This window comes from Pygocentrus nattereri, chromosome 18 (genome assembly GCF_015220715.1).
Source record: "Pygocentrus nattereri isolate fPygNat1 chromosome 18, fPygNat1.pri, whole genome shotgun sequence".
Lineage (NCBI taxonomy): Eukaryota > Metazoa > Chordata > Actinopteri > Characiformes > Serrasalmidae > Pygocentrus > Pygocentrus nattereri.
Window position 1 is genome coordinate 33,075,644 of NC_051228.1, and position 27,051 is coordinate 33,102,694.

At 39.1% G+C, this 27,051-nt stretch overlaps 1 protein-coding gene across 2 annotated transcripts in view; it reads right to left on the reverse strand.

The window, feature by feature from the left end:
* opcml (opioid binding protein/cell adhesion molecule-like) overlaps positions 1-27,051 on the reverse strand; it is a 354,110-nt gene that overhangs the window by 155,012 nt on the left and 172,047 nt on the right. Inside the window, exon 4 of one of the 2 annotated variants that reach the window (XM_037547481.1) lies at positions 25,529-25,604. In XM_037547481.1, coding sequence (XP_037403378.1) covers positions 25,529-25,604 — 76 coding nt within the window. Of the gene's footprint in view, positions 1-25,528; positions 26,297-27,051 lie in introns of those variants that run through there. The other variant, XM_017691333.2, reaches the window with a different exon arrangement.

Below are 27,051 nucleotides of genomic sequence, written 5' to 3' on the forward strand. Positions count from 1 at the left end.
AGTAACTCAAATAACCACTTGTTACAACAAAGGGATGCAGAAAACCATCTCTAAACGCACAACACTTCGAACCACTAGCACTAGTGCCTAATAAAGTGGCTTTGACTCAACTCCTTTGGACTGGACTCCTTCTAAAAGGCTGAAACACTCCTTACAGCTTCAACATGAATGTGTGGGCCTAAACTACTTTAGGCTGAATAGGATATGTGTAAACAGCGAAAGCACAATACCTTTAAGGCAATGACAAATAAGGTCTTCAACACAAATCAGTCTCAAAGACAAAAAAGCCTGTTTAATTCTAGAAATGTTAGAAAATGGTCATGTAAAAATAAATGATGACTGTTTTACCACATAAAACGACACACGTCAGCTCGGGGGGGTCCGTCTGTGTGCCAGTTTCTATAGACAGTTGCTATAGCAGTCCCGTCGCCTAGACTGCAAAGAGGACAAACCTGACTTGAATCTTAAACACTGTGCACATCCCAAATGCTCACAATATCACAGTTCTGTTTACAAGTGTTTTTGTAATGCACTCTGTCTTTTTATGACTAACTAAAAGCATTAATATTTGATTTTTGCAGTTCTAGGGCAGACAGCAGGGAAGCGAGCGGAGACGGTCAGAGACTCCAGAACCTTCACACATCACTGATGTTATCCTTTTTGATGCACGCCACTTTGAGCAGGCCTGAAAGACCCGCAGCGTTCAGTGACCTCTCAGAGTGACCTCTCATATATAAACACTAACTTGGGGGGGCCAATAGGAATAGCACAAAAAAAACAGCCCCTTCTATTAAGCTAGTTTCAATGCACTGCCAATAAAAATATATTTGCAGACCATAAGCACAGACTAAAACATAAATAAGCACACACTGCATTTAGACGGACTGTTTAGCTTTTGTCCGAACAGAAATCAAGAGCAATTTTACAAATCTGCAAGCGGCTATCTATAGATGAAACAGTGTGCTAACTCCAAGCCCAGGAGAATGAAGTTCTCAGATGGCAATTTCAGGGCTAGATGAGGAAGAACTTTCTTCCTGTCAACACTCTGATAAAGATTCAGACTCCCTGAGCATGTACCAAAGTCTCATTTACTCAGACTTGGCCTTCCAATCACTTCTATTTGGGTCACCGTAGCAGTGGAGCACAGACACTTTGGAAAAAAAAAAACATCACTATAAATGTAACAAATCAGCCAATGACTCACATTTATGACATGCTGTGGTGGATAGGCTTCAGGATGAGCTCTATTTGCAGCATCTCCTTACTGAAAAAAGCCTGTTGAAAACACTTCAGTATCCATCCATCCATCCATCCATCCATCCATCCATCCATCCATCCATTACTTGGTGGACAGATTCATTCCATTTCCTATTTCTATATAGGTTCTATTTCCACTATAACAATTTACTAACGAAGACCTGTCAGTGTTTTATGTACTAAACTAATCCATCCATGTATTCGTGTGTCTCTCCATCCTTTACATTCATGCATCCAACTTTTCTCGACTTTGATATAAAAGAAATGACTGTTGAAAGCATCTACATAAATCCGTCCATCTGTCCACCCATACATCCATTTATTTGTCTATCCATCTATTTGTTCATTCATTCATCCACTCATCTTTTCTCTCATTCATCTAGGTGGATCATGAGTTCTACTTCCAGTTATATTTGAGAAATTATTTCATTCATTTATCCACCAATCCATCCATCCTTCTATTGTTTCTTTCTTTCATCCATCCATCCATCCATCCATCCATCCACTCATCCATCCATCCATCCATCCACTCATCTTTCCTCTCATTTATTTGTGATGGACCATGAGTTCTATGCATGGAGAGCTTTTCTATTTGTCTGAGTTATATTTGAGAAATTCTATCATCCATCCTTCTATCTTTTCTCTATCCATCCATCCATCATTTTCTTCCATCCATCATTCCATCCATTCTTCCTTCCTTTCTTTTATCCATCCATCCATCCTTTCATTGATGACAGACTTCAGGATGAGGTCTGTCTACTATTACACCTGACTAAACAGGACTGTTGAAAGCAGAGGGTAAAAAGGGTTAATTCATCCATTCATGTACCAATATACCCACCCATCTATCCATCCTTCTATCTTTTCTTTAATCCACCCATCCTTTCTTTCATACATTTATTAATCCATCCATATACCCATCCAACCTTTAATCCATCCATTCATCCTTTCTTTCTTTCTTTCTTCCTTTCTTCCTTCCTTCCTTCCTTCCTTCCTTCCTTTCTTTCTTTCTTTCTTTCTTTCTTTCTTTCTTTCTTTCATCCATCCATCCATCCATCCATCCATCCATCCATCTTTTCATTGGGGACAGACTTCAGGATGAGTTCTGTCTACTATTACACCTGACTGAACAGGACTGTTGAAAGCATAAGGGTAAATTCATCAACTCATCTGTCATCATACCCATCCATTCATCCACCGGTCATTCATCTACGGAGGACAGTCCTTCGAATGAGTTCTATTTCCACTATTACATCTTACTAGACTCAGCTCTGTTGAAGGCCTGTGAGTAAATGTATCCATTCATCTAGCTATCCTTCATTTTATTTGCCGAATCTTTCATGGTGGACAGATATCAGGATGAGTTCTATCTCCACTATCACAGCTCATCAGAATAGACTGTTGAGGGCACAGAGTAAATTCCTTAATCAAATCATCCATTCATCTATCCAGCCATCTTCCCATGGTGAAAGGCTTCTGGATGGGTTTTCACTATTACAGCTTGCTATACAAGACTGCTGAAAGCCTCTGTGTAAATCCATCCATCCATTCATCCATCCATCCATTTTTTTAAAGCTATAAACACTGGTAGTGGTAAAAGGGATTTGTTCAAAGTCCCTCTTGTACTGTACTGCACTTCAACACGGAGGATTTAAAAGGCACTTTGTTTCTGCCCATGACATCTGACAGTTCTTATGGGCCTGGTGCCACATGGCCAAGTGCTCCGAAAGAAACTTCCAAGGTAGAAAGTGGATCTTTAGGGCGATGCCTGTTGGAGCTTTATGAAGGTGGTATAGCCTGCCCTTGCTCCAGAGCTAATTTTATCAGATGTTCCGACACGGTCCAGAAGCATTCTATTATTTGCAGGACAAATGTGTCCCCCCTCAGGCAGACAAATGAGAGCAATGTACTCTGAGGAGAACAACAACATTGACCCTCCTGACCTCGCCGCGATAGATTCTCTTTCATGGCTTTTTGTAAAATACATAATTTCACTTGGAGAGGGCGCGATCAGAGCTCCGTTAGACTATCAATTATCCCCACTATCAGTGGCAGCTACGTGGTAGCTCCACCGAGGGCACCTTCCCATGCCATGCCTGTCTAATTTAGAGATTAATTTATTGGCTAATTTTCTACTTTTTAACTACTTTTTAACTTTCACACAATGAAACACAGAGCATTAAGAAGGTGCGCTATGAAAGCATTCTGAGGCACAGGCTTCCAAAAGTCCCGTATTTCTTGCATATATCAACAAAGAAACCACAGAATACAGAAGCCTGCCCAGTAAACAACGCATTCAAAGACATGAGCAAGGAGCAGCACTACCTCCACCATAAAATTAGATCTGATAGGGATAAAATGCCAAGTTGAGATTACATTGCTACATACTGCGATTTGAATCTGCCTTGCAAATATGAAAACTTGTTGACGAGCCCCTGATGTGGTTAAAGATAGGACCACATTATTTCGACCACTTTGTTGGATCATGTTAAAGCTGTGATGCACTCGAACCCCCCAGAAATTCATCTGTGATTAGTTGGGGTAGAAAAAAATGATCAATTCTTGGATGCGCTGCAAGTTTCTCTTGAAAGATTCGGAAACGATTCACAAAATGTTATGAAATAAAAACACACACCCAGAGGCACTATAAAATAGGACACTTGGGCACATCTCAGCTAGCTTGGCCGAGAAAGTAATTAGGCACACACAATGTTCTAAAAATCATATCAGTATCAGCAATTAATTAGCAACAGGCAGAGGTTCAAATTTGATATTCCAAGCTGAACTTTGATGATGTATTTATTGTAGGGATGCACAATGATAGCAGCATAGCAGCAGATAATTGCTTAAAAATATTGGCATCATAGAGATGTTCAAATTGAAATTCATATATGTTTTCTCATATTTTTTACACATTTGTAAATGGGATATTTATTGTACTTCGGAGAAGCAGAATGCTTAGAGCTACTGTGTTAAAACATCAGCATTTTATTCATTTCACTGCATTTGCTGATCCAGATGGATCTACTTCCAATTTCTAAATGTTTATGTATCAGAATCAGCATCACCAGTTATGTAAATGAAAAATATTGGATCTGCACCGGCCCACAATTCCCATATCGGTGTCTCTCAGAAAGAAAAAATAAAAATAAATAAAATGCTTGAAACACCAGCAAAAGCAACCCTTAAGACCACTTAAAAACATGGATTTGTTTAACAACCACCTCCGTAAGATGCTAATATGGTAACAAGATAATCCAGTAATATTCAGTAACAGGTTTTATGTTTACCAAAGCAGTGAAGGATTAACTAAAACACACAAGGTACACACAGGTGTCTGCAAACGTTTGACCAGCCCTACTCTTTGTGGAAATAGCTCACAGTCTACAGAGAACAAATATAAATATGGCACAACATCTATTTATTTGCTTAGCATACCATACTGGAAAAAATGAAGCATAAACTATTAAATGTGCCACAACTCTTGCGCAGCCCTCTTTTTATTTTAAAAAGACATTACATTCAGCAAATACACAGTACTTGTGCATTAAAATGTGCAAGGGTGTTCTCTGTAGAGGGTGTGTGTGTGTGTGTGTGTGTGTGTGTGTGTGTGTGTGTGTGTGTGTGTGTGTGTGTGTTAACTTATTTTCTACTTAGAAAATCAACAAAACATCTCACTTGACCCCAAAGGGTTGCATTTATTTATTTTTTCCCAGTTTTTAGTTTGCAGGTTAAGCCTGTTAGGTGAAGCAGAGAAAGAGGCCTATAGACTTAATGAGTGTAGCCTACATTAAAATGAACTAAGTTAACAAAACTTTACAAAACGTGACTAATGTAAGCCACCGGAATCAAAATCGAGTGGAATCGTGACACGCCTAGTCGGTGATTGGTCAGGATGCTTAAAGCACCACGCTATTGTTAAGCACATTGACAAGTAGTGTAAGATGCTATTACGGACGGCACCAATCTGATATCCCGGTATCAGTATTAGGCCGATACCAACAGCAAATGGGTCGGATATCAGAGGGAAAAATAACAAATCCGATCTGATTTTGTAAGAAGGCTAGTCTGAAATATCACAGAATTGCTTTTAGCATAACAGCATAAAGCCAATCAAAATGTGTCACATGACATTAACAGCCACACGACTTTTACTCTCAAAGTACTTTACAACTTGAAAGTCAATACCTGTTTTTTTAAGGTTAAATGCATGTAAATAAACCATATTTTATTTTAACACCGCTGTTAATTTACAGAAATATTTATTTAACAGACATTTGTACTTATTTGAATGGCTGTTAGTGTTATAATTATGGTAAAATACTGTTTAAAAGTATATAATAACTAGCTGAACTAGTGAAACTGCTGAATTACAGTAAAAGACAGTAATTCTGAGAAATTATATGATTGTAATTTTACTGACTTTTACCATCAGTAAGAGCACATATTTTTACTGGTAACCATTTTTTCTGGCACCCCAGCTGCTGTAATTTTCACAGCTTTTTACAGATTTTTCGCAAACACACACACACACATCATTTATACCAGCCTATCCCAGCAGTCATTGGGTGGAAGGCAGGACACTATATTTCAACTGCAAACAAAACTTTTGCTGCCTTTAAAGAAAAAAAGTATTAAAAGGCATTAAGCATCAGTACCTCAAAAACGTGGTATTGCGTGATCTCTAGCAATAACAATGAACAAAGAGTCTATTGTTCTCCATAACCATATCTGCTGAAAAGACAAGCCCAAAATCTCCCATCCCATGCTGTTTGGAGGGGTGAGATAGTTGCGGTAAGGGTTCTTTAGCAATCCTTCACTCTGGAGCTCAGGTCAGGGGGTGGCCACTTAAGACTTCATCATCCAGCCTGCCTCTGAGAAAGACCTTCAGCCTAATCAATAATGTACTGTGGTTCTCCTTTTTCAGCTCCCTACTTTCATCACCATGATGAATGTGGTTATTCGTTTACTGTTCAGCGAATCATTCAGCGCTGCTTTTAATATTACATTACTTCAAAAGGAATCAACTATTGTCTATGCAATTTAGTCAAAGCATTGCAGAAATTAATTACTTTTCTTGAACTGCTCAATAAACACATAATAACAAGTGATTACAGACATGAAAGAAGGATAACGCATTGCTTAATGGACTTATGTCTTGCACAACAGGTTTGTAGAGTCTGAGTTCTTCAACGTTCCTTCAACATGGGAAGCAGGCCGAAGCACAACTGATGTTGCAAGATGTTCGTTCATATGTTATGTGCGGGTACACATGTCCACAAGAGAGGCCTCCAAATTCCCAAATGTTCTACGGCACAGCTTTAGGTTTCTACAGCTCAAAATCCTTCGAAATCATAGCCAGCAAATGGGCCAATTCATGTCTATATACAAGACTATATGAAACTGTTCTATATTAATTGTAATTGAGTAAGTAATATTAAAATTAGAGGTGAAGTCAGTGTGATACACTGCTATATACCATATATAAACATTAGTATATGATTAGGAAACCTTTTACATTTGTCTTATTGGTTAAATTGATAAAAAAGCTTACGCACAGGAAAGAAGCCTCAGGTAGATGTTTCTCATCTTCTATTATATTGAGCTAGACTGTCTGATTTGTTTATACAGTTGTTTACACAGACCTTCTATAATTGCCACGTGTGTAACTTCACTCTGACACTGTTCATGGAATCTAATTTGATCTGTTCTTTTATCACAGCTATGTGATTATCACAGAAACTCATGTCAAGATAACAATGAAAATGCAATGAATCGTATAGCCCTAATATTGATTATAGGAATCCAAAGGGGATGGAAAGGGCGTTGTAGTTTTTCACAGGGGATGATTCTCATCCCGTTATTGACTGGGGTCGGGGGATGGTATTCCTTTGCACCCCTTTGAATTCCCTTGCTTCCACCTTCAGACTGAGCTCTGGCTGCACAGTCATACACAGGAAATTCACATCTTTTGCCACAGGAAAGTTTGACACAAGAAAGTGAAGTAACAAATTAACACAGACTCTCGATCACTCCTTCCCAGGCTGGCTGAAGTGAAGGTGTTCTGTAAATGTGAGTCACACATTACATTACAATGAACTTCTTCCAGGAATGCTTCTATCTTAAAATAAAAGACCTTCTTCTTTTGCCAGGCTGGATACCTCGGGCAGAACAAATGCCACTTTAGAATATTGATATGCCCCATAACACCAAAGCGCCAAAGAAAAACTCCTCCTTTTACGTGAGTTAGCGTTGATATTAGCAGCAGGCAGCTGCAGCAGTGGTAGCTTTGTAAGTCATAACCATCATAGTCATAGTGATGCAGCCCTAAGAAAAATCTGGGTAAGCTATTTATGGACCACTACACTGAGTTAGTTCAGTCTGCAGTCCTGCAGTAACACAAATATTAAAAAAGGCAATCAGGTGTTCAATATTTTCAAGAATTATCATATGATCCATTTGAACCCAAGGTCTTAATTGACATAGTAATAAGCTAAATATATACAAAATCCTAATGTATAGGCCACTTTCTATTAAACCCTAACCCAATTTCAAAAATGTGAAAATAATACTTTTTTATTTCTTTCAAAGTTGATTTATGACAAGTTTCATTTTAAAATAGATATATGCATATTAAAAAAAAATTAGTCCAAAGGCGGAGCCTTATTTTAGCCCCACCCCTGCATTTTTGAGCATGAAGTGAGGCTGCATCCCTGTCCCTCATGGCCACATGGTAAGCAATTGGATCTCAATGTTTTGAAATAAAAGTTTCCAAAAGTCTGAAAATCAATGTGTCATATTAAAACCTGTTACTGCCCAAAACGCATATTCTAGTAAATCTAGTAACGTTGTCTTTTTAATAAAAATATGATTTTATGTGTGCGCAACTGTTCAAAGCTGTGTGATTTTATGTTCTGCTCAAAATGTTCTAAAATTCATTTGGTAATGTTTGGTGGTGTTATGATTCTTTTGGCAATGTTCATTCATTTGTTTTCTCAAAATGAACATTTGTGTATTAGTTATTATTTATTAGTTTATTATTTATTCTTAAAAGTTCAACAGTTTGGAATCACTTGTCTCACTAACAATTACTGTCATTCTATTCAAATTTAGCCTAGACAGTGTAGACTGATAAGCGGTACACTGGACTCCAGTGTATCTCAGGATCTTTTATTCAATATTTTGCTTTTGGTTTGTGTTTTGTTCAGTAGTGTTTTGGGAAACACCAAAAAGTTATCAAATGATAAATAATACACTGTAATAATGTTTACAGTCCTTGCTTGATAGGCTATTTGCCAAAAACTTGATCAGCACATATTCTGTGAGTAAACAACATTATAACTTCATTCTCTTACAGATTTCTCCATTATTAAGGAATCATCTAGAGCTGTGGCCGTCATTCTGGACATCTCCTGTTTTCACAGCTTGACACTAATTAGGTGAAATCTGTGAAGTTAGAGAGTTAGAGAGTAGTAGCATCATAACAGAATGAATTCAAACATCTGTCTAGAACTTCTTTTCATTACTGATGGCAAACGTTTGAATTTGGATTCCACTTTTAAACATTAATGTATATTTTAGGTGAAATTACACCAAGAACTACTTGCCGAGCTTAAGATAACCTGATAGTACATGTTTATATCTGTGGATATGTATTCATTAACTGTGAGTTGAGGGTGGGAGTGGGTGGGGGTCGGATAATCACGGTATACCCACTAATTTCAGACTCTGATTGAAACTGAAATATAATTAAGAAGCTTCAACACTTTTCCAACAGAAGAGCATTCAAGTTCCCAGTGCTAAATTAACAGCTATGGTGTGCAATTAATCTACGGTGTTGCATTATCACCTAGTATGTTTATTTAAGGCCAGTTGGATGTGAATGAATACTGTAATAATAATTCAGCAGGGATTCTGCAGCAGTGACTTAAGTAATGCCCTGTACTGGCTGTATTGGCACATGTAGCAGTGACCTTCCACTGAGGTCATATTTCTGCTTTCTTGAGGGCTGTAAATTTGGAGGTCAATGTTAACGGCCAGTGTTTACTGCTATTATTACTTCCAATGCCAACATAGGAAGACTGGAAAACACACGTACACACATAGAGTTATGCACAAAGGTTTGGGTGCCCCTGGTCAAATTGCACATTTTGTTGATGTTCTTAGTGAAAATAAGTGCACATTCTCTCCACAATTACACAATTGTTTTTTTCATTTTTATTTTTTTTATTATATTGGGGGGGAAATATATACACACACATACATATATATATATATATATATATATATATATATATCAGCAAATATTTAAAGATCCTCCTATAACATTTCCAGAAAATGCCATCTGTCCATACTCATACTTACATAAGCACATCAACAGGTCAGAACATTATGAGCAACAGAACCAAAAATAAAACTATATATCCTATAATTTATCACTAAAATTGTTATGTAGTTTGAAGCACTGAGTAGCTGCTATATTAAACAGTAAAAGACTGCTATGAAGGAGAAATCTCACAGATGTATGGCTACTGTCAAAAAACTAGACATGGAAAAAAAAAAAAAGATTTCTGAAAGTGGCAGCTTCAAGAAGATGAGAAAATCCAGGAAGATGAGTGATTTCAATCCCATGGGGAGGGCTAGTCCACGGTCCATTCTCTCCCTCTGGTAATGTGACCAGTTCAGTAACAAAAGTAACTCTCTTTCCTCAACTTTCACTGATGCTCGTGTAATTTTAGGGTCTGGTTCATGTGAGAATTGAGACGCCATCATCCATACCAATTTTAAGGAGCTAAAATCTCTGATAATCTCAGACATGGTCAACAATCAAACAGTGCTTCACTGACTGATACAGCCATGAAACAGTAACCGTGAATGGTGGTTTCATTGGTGATTGAAAGGTCTTAAAGAGAAATTTCACAGAATAAAAAAATGAATAGATAAATAAAGTCATTTAGTGGTTTGATGTAAAATACATCATTCTAGAGAAACTACAATTATTCGCAATGGTGGTGACAGGAACCAGGGGGCTGAATTAGACAAACTTCCTATCGTTTTGTTGTAAGATCTTACAGGTCCAGAAGATTTTTTATAAATTTGTATAAGAGAAGCAAATCTTATCTTTTATCTTAACTTTTATCTTATTTTGGCATCTTATCTCAAGTTAGGAAAGCTTAGCTTACCCAATCATTTACATTTACATTTACATTTAGAGTATTTAGCAGCTGCTCTTATCCAGAGCGACTTACAAAAAAGCTTTGTCTATCTAGAGAAAGCATCTTTGCTAGTTACAAATACAGAGAAAGCCAGTCCTGACTTCAGATACTCCTAGAAATAAAAGCCCATGTTGATACCTAGAGTTAAACACAGCGGCGTGCAATACAGTACAGTTCAATAAGTGCAGTACAATACATTACAGTGAATATTAAATCATACTTAAATACTCAAAGTCTTCAATCAACTGTCATGTCTGTTACCTAGCAACTGACCATACGTAAACACGTAATCAGAGTAATCAAGTTATTTAGCCAGAATTTTGGAAATTTTGTCTAGTTAGGATGTTTCTGTAATATAGTTCTCTTATCAGGAGTTAGAATAAGATTATGAACGTAAGAGCTGTTACTCTGTAATGGCTTCTGTCCTTAATTCAGTGTTAAATGAAGTTGTCATGGTGACTAAACAGAGCTATAAAGTTTCTGTAATGTGGTCCCAGGTGTCCAAATCATTAGTGCCTCTAAGATCGACCTCAATTAAAGTTTTTAGACACAACACATACCAGTACACTGGCTAGTCACTGGCTAGTGATATATTGCTTTTATGATAGTTTTGAGATAATTTTCTGGCCTAAAATGCATTTTTAAGTATGTGCAACGTGACATAAAATAATTTTTTAAAATCTTTTTTTCTCTACAATGTAACATATTAAATGTACATGGAGTCACCCCTGAATGGCTTTGTTTACCTCTCAGTGATTTTGCTGAAATACGCAGAAACTTTGAAAAATAAGTTAAATGCAGCACTTTGAGTTTTGCTCTAGTTTTGCAGGAACTTTGATTTGAAAAAGAAAAAGAAAAACATTAATGCAAATGGTGGTCTCACCAGCCCCACCCCTTTTTACAGTGTTTGTCTTTTCAGTAAAAAAAAAAGAAAAATCTTTTGTTCAGTATAATGTAAATATTGCAGCGGAGGGGGCGGAGCTTCCCACTCTGGTTTTGATCATCAAAGCAGAAAAGCATCTTTCCAGGCAAAGAGCCTTTTAATGCATTTAAATAGTTAATTAGTTAAATAGTTAATAGTTACAAGTTGTCACAATTCTCTATATAATGATTGCCTTTTTAGTCTGTGGGTGTGTTATGTATTATATTCATTTATAGAGTGCAAACACAGCCAGTCACTTCAAATTTACGCAGCAAAACTCCGTTTTTATTGATCAACAAGGCTTATAATCATATGCTTGCAATCATAATCTTTGTCTTGAAGCAATGTCTGCTCATAGATGCATTAGCGCTAATTGTTAATTGCATGCTAGAACTTTGTTCTATGCTCACATTCTGCTTAAGTAGATCATCTGTCTCAATTAAAAGTAGCAGCACTGACAGACACTCATAATCTGGAACTTGGTTTCAATTATAGAGTTCAAAGAACTAATGGCAAAGCAATAAAACGGTCATTTTTCGAGTATGAAAAGCTATTTGAGCGGCGGGTCTGTAGCTGTCACCACAGCCCGCAGCTTCTCAACGCCACAGCGATGTCCTCTATGGCCTTGTAGTCGAATCTAAAAACATGACGGCTTTTCACACGCAGTCAGAGAAAACTGACACAATGATAATGTTGTGTTTTCAGCAGAGAGAGATGGAAAAAAAAAAGGAAGACAGACAATGCGCTCTCCGAAATGCCTTGCTCTTTCAGGCAGAACTCATGGCTTTTGGCTTGGCTAAAGTCTGCCACCCTTCATTTGCTTTGGCAGAGCTGAAATGGCTTTTCTTCGGGGGATAGATAAATCACGCCAGCACATCTGCAGGTGTGTACAGACAGCAAAGAAGACACAACAGCACTCCTTATTAAGATAAAAAAAAGTGCATGACATCGTAATTAGACAGAGTGATGCACCAAAGTGAAAATCCTCAGTTGCAAACCAAAAAAAAACCTAAAAAAGCTGACAATTAAGAAAAGCAGGTTATATGAAGTAAACACACTAAATGATTACAGTACGTAAGCTACAGTATGAGCCATGAAATCCAACATCATTTACAGCCAAGTAAGCCTGTTGGTCATTCGTGTACAATTTTCTAATTGTACTTTGGCACTGTTATCTGGTACTTTATTCATCATTTCAGGCTACAGATGGCGTTAGTGTGCTAGTGGGGACTTTTCTTTATGTTTCTGTTGTTTCAAATGGTATCAGACCAGTAGTGGAGAAAATGATGAAATACTGCCACAGGGCCAACAGTTTCACTATTAATCTGCTATCGCTCCAACTGTTTGAACACATCTATGGTGGCTGGTTGGTGGAGAAAAGTGAAGAAAACAAACAGCTGTTTAATCCTTTTGTTTCTCATCTTCATTACCATTAACACTAGTTCTAAAGGCTTGGATTTTAGTTCTTCGTTTTTTTCAGCTGTTGTTTTTCCTTTCAGCATAAACAAAAAGTGCCATTTCTGAGCATTTTCTGCCAGAAACTTTTTGGTGGCTGACATTTTGATGCATTCCTGAGAGGAATCAATTTAAGATATGCCATATGGCTGCAAGAATTATAAAGCAACAATTATTATTAGGGCCAAGTATCAAAATACATTTTACTCACCACATTACTTCGAGTATCACAGTAGCAGAGAGTATCAAAATTTCAGTACCTAACTAGTCAGCTTTAGCATTCGTGAGCGCATAAGTATGCTTGTTCGAACATCTAGAACAGTGGTTTCTCTTTCTGTTGGGCAATTCATCATTGAAATAAAAAGAGCAGCTGAGATTTTCAAGTGGGATAAAAACATAAAAGTACAAAAAAAGTAACAAGGTTATGAAATCAGAGCAACAGCATGGATCCTAGTGTGGAATGTGGAAAAAAGTGGAATCAATCACAACAACTTTAATTGCCGGTTATTGTTATCAGCCTAGAAACTAGATACAAAAAAAAAGACACAACCATTTCTGAGATTTCCAGCATTTTGAGTTACCTGCGTTTCATGGTCAGGTAAACTGTGAGGTCATAGCTACACTTCAAGTGTATTTAACTGCTTGTTATGTAGACGCCTCCTATACACTCCTGTAACATTTGTACTCAAGGATCAAGGACTTATTAACAATTAAAATATCACAGAAAAATTCTGCTTTACCCTTGGCCATGCCATGCACTGTTTCTCAGTTAGCGCTGGGAGATATGGCAAAAATATTATATCACAATACTTCAAAACATGCTTATGATACACAATATACATCAAGATGTTTATACTTTTTCCTGAGATTTATTAATAATACATAATAATAAAACTATAGAATATATACACACTGCACAAAATCCATTTAAACAGACATAATTATGTTCCCTTTACATGTAATAAAATGGGAGTAAAGATAAGACCCACAATATTCTCAGAAAAGCATATTGTAAAATTTTTTAATAATAAACTATTATACTGCCCCCCCATTCTGAGTTAAAACAAGTGTTTAACAGCACATTCAAAACAAAAACATCAGAATCCTCAAACATGTTCAACAAATATGACTTCACAGTGTACAAAATGGCTTTTTGACATAAGCCGTCCAAAAACAGCTCAGAGTGTATACCACAGTGCACATATCAAGACATGAGTGTTTTCAGTGTGTATTCGCCAAAGGTTCTGCAAATATTGCCCGAGAAGCAGCTGTTAACTTTCAGTCTGAGGAGATTTGCAGCTGCCTTACTCAAGCAACCCGTTTAAGCACAGCAAATAATGCAGTAACATCACAAAGAAGTCAGAAAGCCATTAGATACGCTTTGTTTGGTAAAGTCACACCTTTTTACAGGCCTATTTAAAAGCTTTAATAAAATGATTGCATCATTAAATTAAGCAAACTCTCATATTTCATGAGAAAAGATGTTCCATGCTTGGAATGCTTCAGCACGGCTTCGTCTGTTCAGCATGCATGACCACGTTAAAAAAAAAAAGCTGTAGACTGTTCTGAAGATTGTTCTGAAGCCAGACACCAGAAGAGGACTGAAGTCAAAGAAAACAAGATTGCAAAACTTGTAAACTTGCTCCTTTCAGCGATTCCCAATTATATCGTCAATCGGCTGAAGCCTAACTGGATCACTATTTAATGCACTATAAAGTTCATTTCAAATATAATTTAAAAAACAAATATCAGCTTAGCATGTCAACTTATGCACATACTAAACATTTTATTGGCTGCATAGGATATCTTATATGCATTGTGTGGCTGTGATACCTATAGAAGTACATTGGAATTAAGTGGTGTCATCTGATACACTGTCCCGATCAAATTGGAGGGCAAAAACATTGATCCAGTAACCTTTATCCCAGCTAACATGACGATATGTGACTTCAAATATCATGTATGTGGTGCACTTAGAGAGCTTTTTCCTGCCATTGTCACCCTCAGCTTACTCTGAGGGCACCAGACCTGCATTTCTATAAAGCTGCTTTGTGATAGTGTCTACTGTAATAAATGCTACGCAAATAAATTGAACTGGAAGGGGATAAAAGGGCATGTCTCCCTGATTTGCCCAAAAGGGAAAGACGCACATGTCGTGTTTAAGCATTTTTTTATGGCCAAATGTATGAAAACATAACAGTTCTACATCCAACATCTCGCTGCCTGCAACTGAGTTCATCACTAACATCCATCCATCCATCCATCCATCCATCCATCCATTTTCTAAGTCGCTTCTCCGTCAGGGTCACGGTTGGGGTGCTGGAGCCTATCCCAGCAGTCTTCGGGCAGAAGGCTCATCACTAACATACCACACTTAAAAATGAATGTAATGAAATTGACCACATGGAAATATTATGAGTTTCTTTATTTTTCTTTTGCACAGTAAGAGCCTATTTTAATCTCGAGAGAGAGAGAGAGAGAGAGAGAGAGAGAGAGAGAGAGAGAGATCTCAGAGACTGGTGCTTTTTTTAAGACCAACATCAATTATCTAGTTCCCTTGGTGTGTGCATAATTTGTGACTACATGGACACCTGTCATCAAATTAAGACTAAATTAATAAAATTAACACAAGCATTTGAAACAGACTGGAAATGAGTCCTATTCATTTTCTGAATTATTGTTATGTAGCAGACCATTATTTCTCAACAAATGCAACGAACCTTCATAACCTACTGGTTTATTCATTTGCATTTATATACAGATTATGCTCAGAAACTGTTCATAACAGTACGATGCTATACCAAACATTAAAGGTGCCATAGAATGGAAAACTGTATATACCTTGGCATAGCTGAATACGGAGAGTTTGGTATACGGAACCGACGGCACTTTTGTCTCCTTCAAATGCAAATCTCACATTTGCAAAAGAGGGCAGTAAAACAGGAATTACAAATTCCTAAAATGTTACAAAGCAGCCTTGGCTCATTAATATTTACAACCCCAAAATGTACATACACCCACAGTCTAGCCGAGTATGTATTGTGAAGAATAAAATGACAACAATGGTGCAACAGCAATGAAAATGGCAGCCAATGTGCAGGGATGTACTGTTCCAGATTGCAGGCACTTTCATTCCCTTCCCAAGGAACCAAACGGGCTGATGTTCATCTTTAATCGAGGCTGAAGTCGGCTTCCTATTCGCCAGCCTCTAAGTCAAATGTTCCGTTCCGGTTTAAAGCTACAGCTTGTACAGGTGCCAGAATTTAACTGTTGTACCCTTTAGGTCAGAGGTCACTAATAGACAGACCGCACTCCGACTCTGGACCCAGATGCTATTCTATGCGGACCTGTGCCTATAACCGACAACTAAGGAGAATTATTTCATTTGACAGAGTGGTCTTATTTTAATCAGCCTAACTTTTCTAGCATTTAAGATATGGCTGTAGTGGCCCAGGAAACTCACAGACCAATCGCATGCGTTGTAAATATTACACGTGACACTACTCAGCCAATCAGATCTGTGCATTACGATAACCACTGAGACTCGAATGAGTGACGCACACACAGGGGAGGGACGAGGCAAGAAACAGCAGTCAGATAAGAAAGTGAGCCAGATTGTTTTACATGGCATGTTCTAAAAGATAAAATTTACAAATATTGTCGAAATATGACTGAATTGCACATTATTTGATTCGACATTCAGTTGTGGACTGTATAAGATGTTGATATAAATATTACTTCAGTATTCAGTATATGGCACTAAATCATAATGCAAGTTAGACATTATGATGTTCCGGACATATGCTTGAGGAAATTTTCTTTAACTGGACCTTATTGAATTTTAATTAAAGACCTCTACGTTAGGTGGAGGTGGAGGTGGCACGGTGACGTGGTGGGTAGTGCTGTCGCCTCACAGCAAGAAGGGCCTGGGTTTGTTTCCCCGGCCGGGTGACCAGGATCCTTTCTGTGTGGAATTTGCATGTTCTGCCTGTATCTGCCTGGGTTTCCTCCAGGTTCTCCGGTTGACTCCCACAGTCCAAAGACGTGCAGTCAGGCCTAATGGACATGGTAAATTGCCCCTAGGTGTGACTGTGTGAGCGAATGTGTGTCTGCCCTGCGATGGACTGGTGACCTGTCCAGGGTGTATCCTGCCTTCCGCCCGAATGTCCGCTGAGATAGGCTCCAGCACCCCCCGCGACCCAGAAGGAGAAGCGGCTTAGTGGGCATATCTTATTAATAACAAAAAAACATATATTAATTTATATATTATATATTATTATATATATATATATTAATTTATATTATATCATAATTATATCATAAGATGTTGCTGACCTCCAGTTTTCACTATAGCTTTTCTTGTAGGCTCTAAAGCCACCCTCAAAAAGCCCCCCAAAAGGTCTTTCACTTATGCTACAAGCCTACACACTGAACAAGCAGCCCAACTGCGGTAATAATTTGTGTCGAGTTGCCTTTCTATCCTCCTTCACCTCTAAAAGCTGAAATTGAGGGATTCAGAGAATATATTGTGAAATTTCAATTGATTTCTCTCCACTGACCATTTCTTTTGACACTGGTCGAACTAAAAGTCACTGAAAACCTTAGTCATGGTTATGAAATAGCAGGAATTTAAAGGAAAAAACCTCACGGCTTAAAACGTCTGGCTTTGGCTTAATGTTAGCAGAAATATCGTATAGCAGCTTCTGTCCGGTTAACATTTAGAATAGTGTGCAAGGGTCCTTTCGGTGTCATTTTAAACCTTTTAATCTCATTTTTCCATTGAGTCAGAAACGAAAGTGAGAGACTATCCTTCAATTATTTCATTTCCAGTCAAAACATCCGTTAAGTACAGTTATTTATTTGTCTGTCTCGACAAAAAAAACAAAACAAACAGAAATCAAACACTGACCAAAAATAGTGTGTCCTTTACCTTTATCACAGCTTCTTATAGAAATATGCAGTAATATCTTTCCACTCCTCCAAAGTTCAGTCTTAGAAGCTGATTAAAGGTTCTACTTCCCACAATCCAAGTGTTCGAAAAATTCAATAATGCTTAAGTCTGGGGTGGTCAGTCCATTGTTCTGAGAACACCGGCAGCTTCTTTGTTTGATTTGCAAATTTTGGTCATTTTCTTCTCTCTTCCTTTTCTCAGACAGCTTCCTTACAGCTACACATCCTTTCAGACCCATCGCGCTGAGTCGTCTTCTCACAGTGGAAGGATGGACAGAAACACCCGTGGATGTTTTCAGATCTGAAGCAGCTTGATTTTCTCCTCTCTCTCAGAGATGAAAGCTGCTCATTTGACAATTTTCATAATCATATAGGTCTAATTTTCTTTGTATCTGCTAATAACTTTTTCAACTCCTGTTTCAGAAACTCTTGTTTTTTCTCTTATTTTCTCTCTACTTTCTACTTATGCAGGTGGAATATCTTGTATGTAATCTTGTATACAATCTTATAAATATTTAAAAAATAAATAAATAAATAATACAAAAAATTAACACAGACACATATCTCTCAGGAGCACACTTGAAGTAAATACAGTCATATGCAAAAGCTGGTCATTGGACATTATGTTTTGTTGAATTTCTAGTAGGGGTGGAAGGAAAAATCGATTCTTAGATGCATCGCGATGCGGAAGTGAACAATTCCAAATCAGTTCACAAATGTCAAAAATTGATTTTCAAAATTTTTCATTTATAACGCAACGTTGACGGAACGCAAAACGCGCATGTTGACAGTCTGTGGGGACACAACAAAAACAACTGGATGAGCCAGAAATCCGACCAGCACTCTCTGCATTAAAAGCTAGGTCAGGTCAGCCATCACAACCCAAATTTTAAGAAGAGCCATTTTGTCCTTTCTACAAAAACAAGCCACCTTGGGAGCCACAACATTTAAAGCCCAGTATGTCTCAGTAAATGCTGATGTCCTGGTATAGACAAAAAACTATAAACAAAAACACAGACTTACTTTGCTCTGCTTTAAACTTTAGCTATAGCTACTTTCCTCCCACCTATGCCAGGACACTTTTCCTCAGCTTATTATTTACCAGAATTTCTTGTTTTAATTTTCCAGTTCCACCTTAAGTTTTGACTGAGACATCAAATGTAAATGCGGCACCATTTAAGGTGGAATGTGAATAAGTCCATTCGTCTCCAAATGTTCGTCTTAAATCTATGCCTGTCTTTTCATTCGCTACTAGCCAGGCAAGACTACGTTGATATGTGACCTTCTCAGTCATTGAGAAACATGGCTTTCACACTATGTTGCACACGTCCTGTCTCGAAGAGATTTTACTGACACAGCGACCTGCCACAGGATTTTAGGTCACCGTAGCAGCACGTTTGATCACAGACAAACAAGAGCAGTGAATGAGAGCCTTTTAGTTCACTTGCCACATCACTTCCACTTGTTTTATTAATAAAAGATATTGGAAGTAAATTCATTATGGATCATTACAAATCCTTTGCATTAAAAGTACCAAGTCCTCCCACAGTGACAAAAAGAAATCCTGTATAGATCAAAAAATGTATCAAGATGCATCGATAGTCATTTTATAATCCCACTGCAGCCTCTGAATTATAATCAAATCGAATTGTGAGGTGCCTAAAGATTCCTACCCCTAGTTTCTAAGAGAATAAAAAACCCTATGGCCTGTGCAAGTTTTTTCCAAAGTGATAAACTCAGCAAATAAATAAAATTACGTATTAAAATTAGCAGAAAATGTCGCATTTAAGTGTGTTTCCTGTAGAGAATGTGTTAATTTAGTCTCGTTCAGAAAATCAACACAACATGCAGTCTGACCGGGTCTGACCGGGAACTTTTGCATATCTCAGGTCATGGATCTTTTTGCAAATTTGCATATAAATTCAGGCCAACCTAGAATTTCATTTATAGTTTACTGTTGAGTATAAAACACATGAATAACTCTTTTAAATATTTATAAACTTAAAACATTTTGGTCACAAATCCCTGTGATTCATGGGTGAGGAAAACTGACCAAAACAGTCTGATCCAAACAAGCTACATCAGAGCTGTAGGACTTACTTAGCACAGACTAGCAGATCATTACATTCCACTGTCTTTAAATGATTTGTGATACTAAGATCAATTTTAGCAAACACTAAGTTGGCTGTTATAGACACTTTTCTCTGCAAGTAACCAACATTTCGACACAATATGCTTCTACGTGGCCTTTGACATCATATTTCTCACTCAGTTCCTTCGGCCTGCACTCAGTATGGGAACATGTCTATTTACATTCCTTGCTTTCCCAAAAAAAATTCAAGGTGACAGTTAGTTTTTAATTAATTTAAAAACCCAGCATATGGCACTCCACATTGGGCCCATGGACAGGTGGCTGTGTAGGGTTGGATAAACTTAAAAAATTACAGCTGCTAAAGTCAGCTATGAAATCAGGAAAAGGAGCGAAGCCCACTGTCACATGGGGCCTATCAAAGTGAGAATTAAGGTCCACTTGAGGGGCACAAAGAGCAACTCTCTGGGCTGACAGATGGTATGACACATTTAATTCTCGAGAGGGAGGGTCTCAAGTGGAACAAGGAGTAAAAAATGAGATTCGGAGAGTCACTTAAGTGCTTGCACGCACTGAATGTAATGTGGCATGAAGACTTAAGATTTTGAAGTCAAAAGTCAAGCAGCACATTTGTGTTGATCTCACTGCTGTGCATCAAATCAAGTGTTTATTCAGTGCTGCTGAAGTGACTGTTACTACACGATGGGCATGATTTAGTGAAGCAGATGGGATTCTGTTTGTTTTGTTGAGATTGAATATGCAAATCAGCCTCTAACCAATCACTGAATGTTTTACTGTGAGCCTTCTGACCAATGGCAGATGTTCTTTGGTTGTCTGGATGAACCATTTAAATGTTCTAATAAACAGAAATTATATTAGTCAAAAGTGATGCAAGACAGTCTTTAACCACATCACATCAAGGGTTCAGTACTGTGTTTTCAATGTAGTGGTATAATACACACGGCTTTAAAGGTGCGATGTGTAAGACTTCGTGGCATCTACCTATCCATCCATCCATCCATCCATCCACTTTCTAAGCCGCTTCTCCGTCAGGGTCGCGGGGTTCGTGGCATCTAGTGCTGAGGAAATCAGATTGCAACCCTCCCTCACCCCTCCCTATCCAAGCATGAGGTAGAACCTACGGTGGCCGTCATGTTTACGCTTCTTTGTGCTAAGTATGATCCTCCATTTGTCAAAATTTGGGTCCTCAAGCTCACAAAACGGTTAGGCAGCACCAGCAGCAACCACTGACTCTTCGTCTTTCTGTGTGTTTTAACTGGTGCTATAGCGCCACCAAATTCAAGCTGCCACTAAAAAAACGTCAAAGGCACCCTGTAGAGCCATTTTCATGGTTTGTCCATTGTGGGCTTCTGTAGAAACATGGAGGTGGCCTCTGTTGGAAGACGACCCACTCCTTAAGTAGATATGAAGGGCTCATTCTACAAGTTACAGGAAATTATACACTAATAAAAACATGGTTTTGTATACTATATTACCCATGTGTCAAACAGTCAAGCCCGTGGCACAATCCTCTTTAGCCAGCAAAATTATTTTAATTTTCTAATATTAGACCTTTTCAATCTGAGCTACACTACAGTTCCCAGCATGCACTGCAACATAGTGTGCATTCGGACCCCCTTTCCCCAACAACAATGAGCAGTTACACACACACACAAACAAAAGATGCCCGATGTTTAGTTCAAGCAAGTCGGCAGTTTTTTTAAAACCTACTTCAGACAATTTAAACAATTAAAACAATTACATTTATTTGGTATTATTTTCCAATAAGTGTTTTAGTATTGGCGTGCTTTGGATAAACATGGCCCATTTGGCTCATGGCAAAATGTGAAGTAACAACTAAAAAAATAAGACAGCTGGTCCTGGATCTGTTCAGATGTTTTAATGTGGCCCGTTTAGTGGTTGAGTTTGACACCACTGCTATTTTATATTTCTGCTGAAAGATTCCCCTTAATCTTAAACATTGCACCTTTAATCCACTCTGCAGACACCCTTTTTAAATTAGTAGAGTGATAATTGGATCCATCTGGGAAAATTTTTCCTGTGTGTGTTTTGATTTCTTTCTTTTTTTTCCAATTATTTCAGTCATTCTAGGTGCATTCTAGTTCAAAACTAGAGGTTTATATGCTCGTTGCTATTTAGCACAGCACTGCATCCCTCAGCTTCATCAGTTTGACATGAACTCATGACCGTATGTCATATTCATGTTTCTGTTCATCGATGTTCTCCCACTACAATACCCAGCATGCATTGCTTATCTACAAAGAACCAGCGTGGCTGCAGGTTTTCATACCTAACAAGCAGAAGCACACCTGATTCCACTCGCTTAAGCAGTTGGTTTGTCTTTAAACAACTGATTCGTCATGTGAGGTGTGGTCCTGCTTGGTGGACATGAAAACCTGCAGCCACACTGGCCATTTGGGGATAAGATTGGTGACCTCTACAATATCAAACACATCATACAGCCGGTGGGAAGCCCTGTGGTGCCAAGCAGTTGTAATTGCTGGAGCCACTGATCTATAAGCTAATGAATTCAATCTCAACTGCCAAACAACTCTGTAAAGAAAACAGTAATGCTACCTCTATTTAGCATGAATTGTATGACAAAAGAGACAAAGAGACAAACCCCTATTTGACTAATCCATTCTCTTCATTTTAATGATAATCTGTAGAGGACATCTATATAGCTGCAATGAAATATTTGGATTCCTAGTAAAGTTGGAATATTAGCTGCAGAGCTGGATGAAGTACAGATTTTGCATAATGTAGCGGAGTAAAAAGTGAGATATTTGACTTTCAAATGAAGTGGAGTGAAAGTAAAAAGTCGCCTAAAATGGAAAAACTTCAGTACAGGTACACGAAAAAACGACTTAATTACAGAAACTAATTACATTTACTTAGCTACTGTCCACTATTGGTTAGCTGTAACGCCAGCTGTTCCTTTTGCCTTCGCCAACTAACAAAAAGACTTCAAAAACAGGCCTTCTCCAAAAATCCAAGGTTCCTCCTACTTTTAAGATACATCATCAGAAATTTAAGATACATCATCAGGGTTTCTTGGTCTTTACACCAGAAAATTGCAGCTAGAGACTACTGTGGCACCATTGGAGGATGCAAATAAGCATCTAGTGACATAAAGTGGTGCAGTGTGACTACCCCCACCAAAAAATGTTTAACTTTGTAAGAGACCCTATTATGGCCGAAATTATCTGATTATTTGATTAAGAGAGGAGCTGAGTGAATCTCGGTAAAGGCTCCCTGTGGAATCACTATCAGAGGACAAGTAGGACCATGTATTGGGCAGCAAAAAGTCCTGGCTGACCCATTAACTGGTGACATGACAAAATGCCCTGCAGTGGATAACATATACGTTTAATATTAGGAAGTCATTAAAAGCACATTAAAGTACTTCAGCACTAAATTGGGCCATAAACTCAAAACCAGCTGGTTATCAAATATAACAGCAATAATGTGCTTTCAACTGGGCAGGATTTGAGCACTGTCTGGTACTAACAGCAGAAGGTTTGAGAACCAGTCACAAAAAATTGCAAACAAGCTGACAGTTCAATGCATTTAAAAGCAAGTTACTGTAAAAATCAAGGAACAGATGAACCAGTGATGGAAACGACACTTTCTAAGACATTTAGTTCATTCTTATGCATCTACTTTCATGGTACACAGATCCTTACAGTCGATACAGACTTTGGTTTGGTGCACAGTGCAGCTTCTATTAATCAGCCGGTCTCAGCTGTGAAATTCAAGCAGTGTAACCTCAATTCATTTCTTTCACTCACACGCAATAACAGAAGGACAAAAGCCAAACAAGAAGACTACAGCTCTGTGCTGCAGTACTTCACTGTATAAACATAAAACCCGACTGTACTGACAAACACTTGTACACAAGAACGCCTATTAAGAAAAGCCTCTTTGTTTATTGTGTGAATCCTGGCCAAAAACCCCAAAAGGCATTAATATGAATAACTCGTTATATTAAATAAATGCTAATGGATCATCTCTTATATGGGAAAACAGAGGGACCTCGAGCGCTCTCGCCTGACCCAGCAGTGGCTTTTGGCAGCTTTGTTCGGAACTAAATGGCACGTTTTCTTTACAGTGAGTGCGTGTGTTTGGTGGGGGGCACAGAAGGAGGCATGCTGTGGCTGGCACCACGCTCAGGGCTACAGCACGCCAGCACGCTCGCCGATGATAGAAGATGTACTTTACTCTGTTTCCCACAGCCATGGAGAAAGGATGAGAGCAGGATGCTAGGATGCCATTAGAGCAGGCAGAGCCAGAGGAGATGATGGAGCTCGCAGCATACTTGTGTGTACCAACACGTGTGTGTGTGTGTTAAAAATAGGGTGAGTGTAATTTGTGTGTGTGTTAGTGTGGAGTAATTTGTGTTTGTGTGTGTGTTAAAAACAGTGTGAGTGTAATTTGTGGTTGTGTGTGTGTTAGACAGAGAGGCAGAGAGGGAGAGACGAGACACTGAAGGAGAGATAGAAAAAAGAAAAGGGAGAAAGAGAGAAATTAAGATAGAGAGATCGAGAGAGAGGGGGGAATGAAGGAGTGAGAAAGACAAACTGACAGACAGAGAGACAGAGGCAGAAGAAGAGAGAGTGGGGAAAATGTGAGACAGAGAAAAAGAAATGGAGCGAGAGTGAATAAGCAGATTAAGAGAGAGAGAGGAAAGTAGAATGTGAGACACAGAGCAAAAGAGAGAAAAATGACAGAGTAAGAGAGAGAGAGAGAGAAACAAAGGAGAGAAAAGAGAAAGAGAGAGACAATAAGAGGAATGGAGAGAAAAATGAGGGACAGAGAGAGAAAGAGAGTGAGAGACATAGAGGCAGAGATAGAGAGTGAGGGGAAATAGGGAGAAATAAAAAAGAGAGAAACCCACATGAGTGCAGAGTAAGACAGTCAAAATCTGGCAGTCAAAACCTGACAGAGAGAGAGAGAGAGAGAGAGAGAGAGAGAGAGAGAGAGAGAGAGAGAGAGAGAGGGAAAGAAAGAGAGAGAGAGAGAAAGAAAGAAAGAAAGAAAGAAAGAAAGAGAGAGAGAGAGAGAGAGAGAGAGAGAGAGATAGAGAGAGATAGAGAGAGAGATAGGGAAAGAGAGAGATAGAGAGAGAGAGAGAGAGAGAGAGAGAGAGATAGAGAGAAAGAGAGAGAGAGATAGAGAGAAAGAGAGAGAGACAGAGAGACACAGAGAGAGAGAGAGAGAGAGAGAGAGAGAGAGAGAGAGAGAGAGAGAGAGAGAGAGAGAGAGAGAGAATAAATGGCAAACTGTCTAAACGTCACTTGAGTTAATGATGACGCGCTTATTTATTCGCGCAGTTCACAGCGAATTGATTATGAACATTGAAGATTATTAAACTAAAGACAATCCAACAAACACAAACTCGAGGCGCAGCACCATAAAGCCCACAACAGCTTTCTAAACAGGCGTCTTTCGTAACAGCAGACCACCACACCACAGTGACCCCAGTGATGTGAGAAGGAGGTGAGAAGGAGGACTCCTCCGCTCTGGACCAGCGCGTGTGAAATGGAGGGAGCCGAGGGGAGCGCTCGACGCGCACCCAGCAGCAGTACTGCGCACAAATACGGATGGAAAGGCACTTACTTCAAGACGGCACTGTCCCCTTGTCTGACAGTGATGTTGTCCTTTAAATACGAATCCCCGCTTCGCGCTGGCACTCCTGCGGGCACAAGGAACAGCAGTCTTAGAGCCACCACAACCAGGCATTTCCAAGGCAGAGCAAGGCAGCTGGCTATGCCCATGTTCTCCCCCGTCGCTGCGCACAAAAACTTCCACAACTTGAAGTACTCCGAGAACGAGGACTGAAATCAGATCCTCTCGGGGCAAAAACGACCCTTCCTGCGTCCAAATGCCCAAACAGAGCGATTTTAGCCCAAACCTAAATCCTCTAGGACGAACGCTCCTGATTATTCCACGAAACTTCCGAGCGCGTGAGGACTGCGAGTGTGTGTGTGTATGTGTGTGTGTGTGTGTGTGTGTATATATATCTATTTATATGTGTGTCTGTGTGTGTGTGTGTGGGTGTGTGTGTGTGTGTTTGTGTGGCGGAGAGCGCGAGCTGAGGAACCAGCCAGTCCTCTATGTTTTTTCTCGTGTAGAATTTACGATCTCCGGCGGACGCGCGCGCAGCCTCGCGTTATCTACCACAAGCAGTTCAATTTAATGGCATCAAGCAGACGGAATTCGACAGCGGAGCGCTTTCAGACCGCAGAGCACATCATTAAGTCGAAGTGTTGTCAGGCCACTTAAAGTGAAGTGCTCTCCCCCGGATAAGGTGCGAAACTGACTGTCCATCAGCTCCAGTATCTCTGGGACTTGGCGCTGAACTATGAGACAAACGCATGCGGGGATTGCAGTCAGCGCTGGGCTTTTCCCCCCACCCGTATTCCGACAAACCCCGCCTCCGTGCGCTGGGATTGGTTAGTAGTTTCCCGCGTTCCGCGATAGAATTGGCTGGTAGTTTGCAGCCTTCTTTTCTAGGATTGGGTGGTCATTTCCAGTTTAGTGCGCTGGGATTGGCTAGTAGTTTCCGCCTCATGTGATCGGATTGGCTAGCAGTTCATAAACAGGAGGAGTCTAATTGAATGTGTCGCATAATTGTCTTTAGAAATAGGTTAGTCAACTTTTCGCTGGTGCACTGTAACCTGTATAAGCCATTGGCCAATCCCAGCACAGGAGGCGTGGTATGTCAGAAGACAGGTGGGAAACAAAATGTGGCTCTAGACTGGAAGAAACAGAGGTCAACGCTTGCGAAAGCACGTAATGCCTCGGAAGGCCCTGAGAAGTTCATTAGAAATTCTACATTTACTTTAGGAGTGGTCTCCTATCAGAAAAAAATACACGTGCCCCAGATGTAGTCGACCAGCTGAGGCATGTTCGGTGTCCAAATTGTGCTTCTGTATTTGTGCATCATTTATGGCATTTGGCTGACACTCTTATCCAGAACGACTTACAATTTGATCATTTTACACAGGTAGGCCAAGGTGGTTTTAGGAGTCTTGCCCAAGGACCCTTATTGGTATAGTGTAGGGTGCTTGCCCTGGTCGGGGATTGAACCCCAGTCTACAGCGTAGAAGGCAAAGGTGTTAACCACTACACTAACCAAC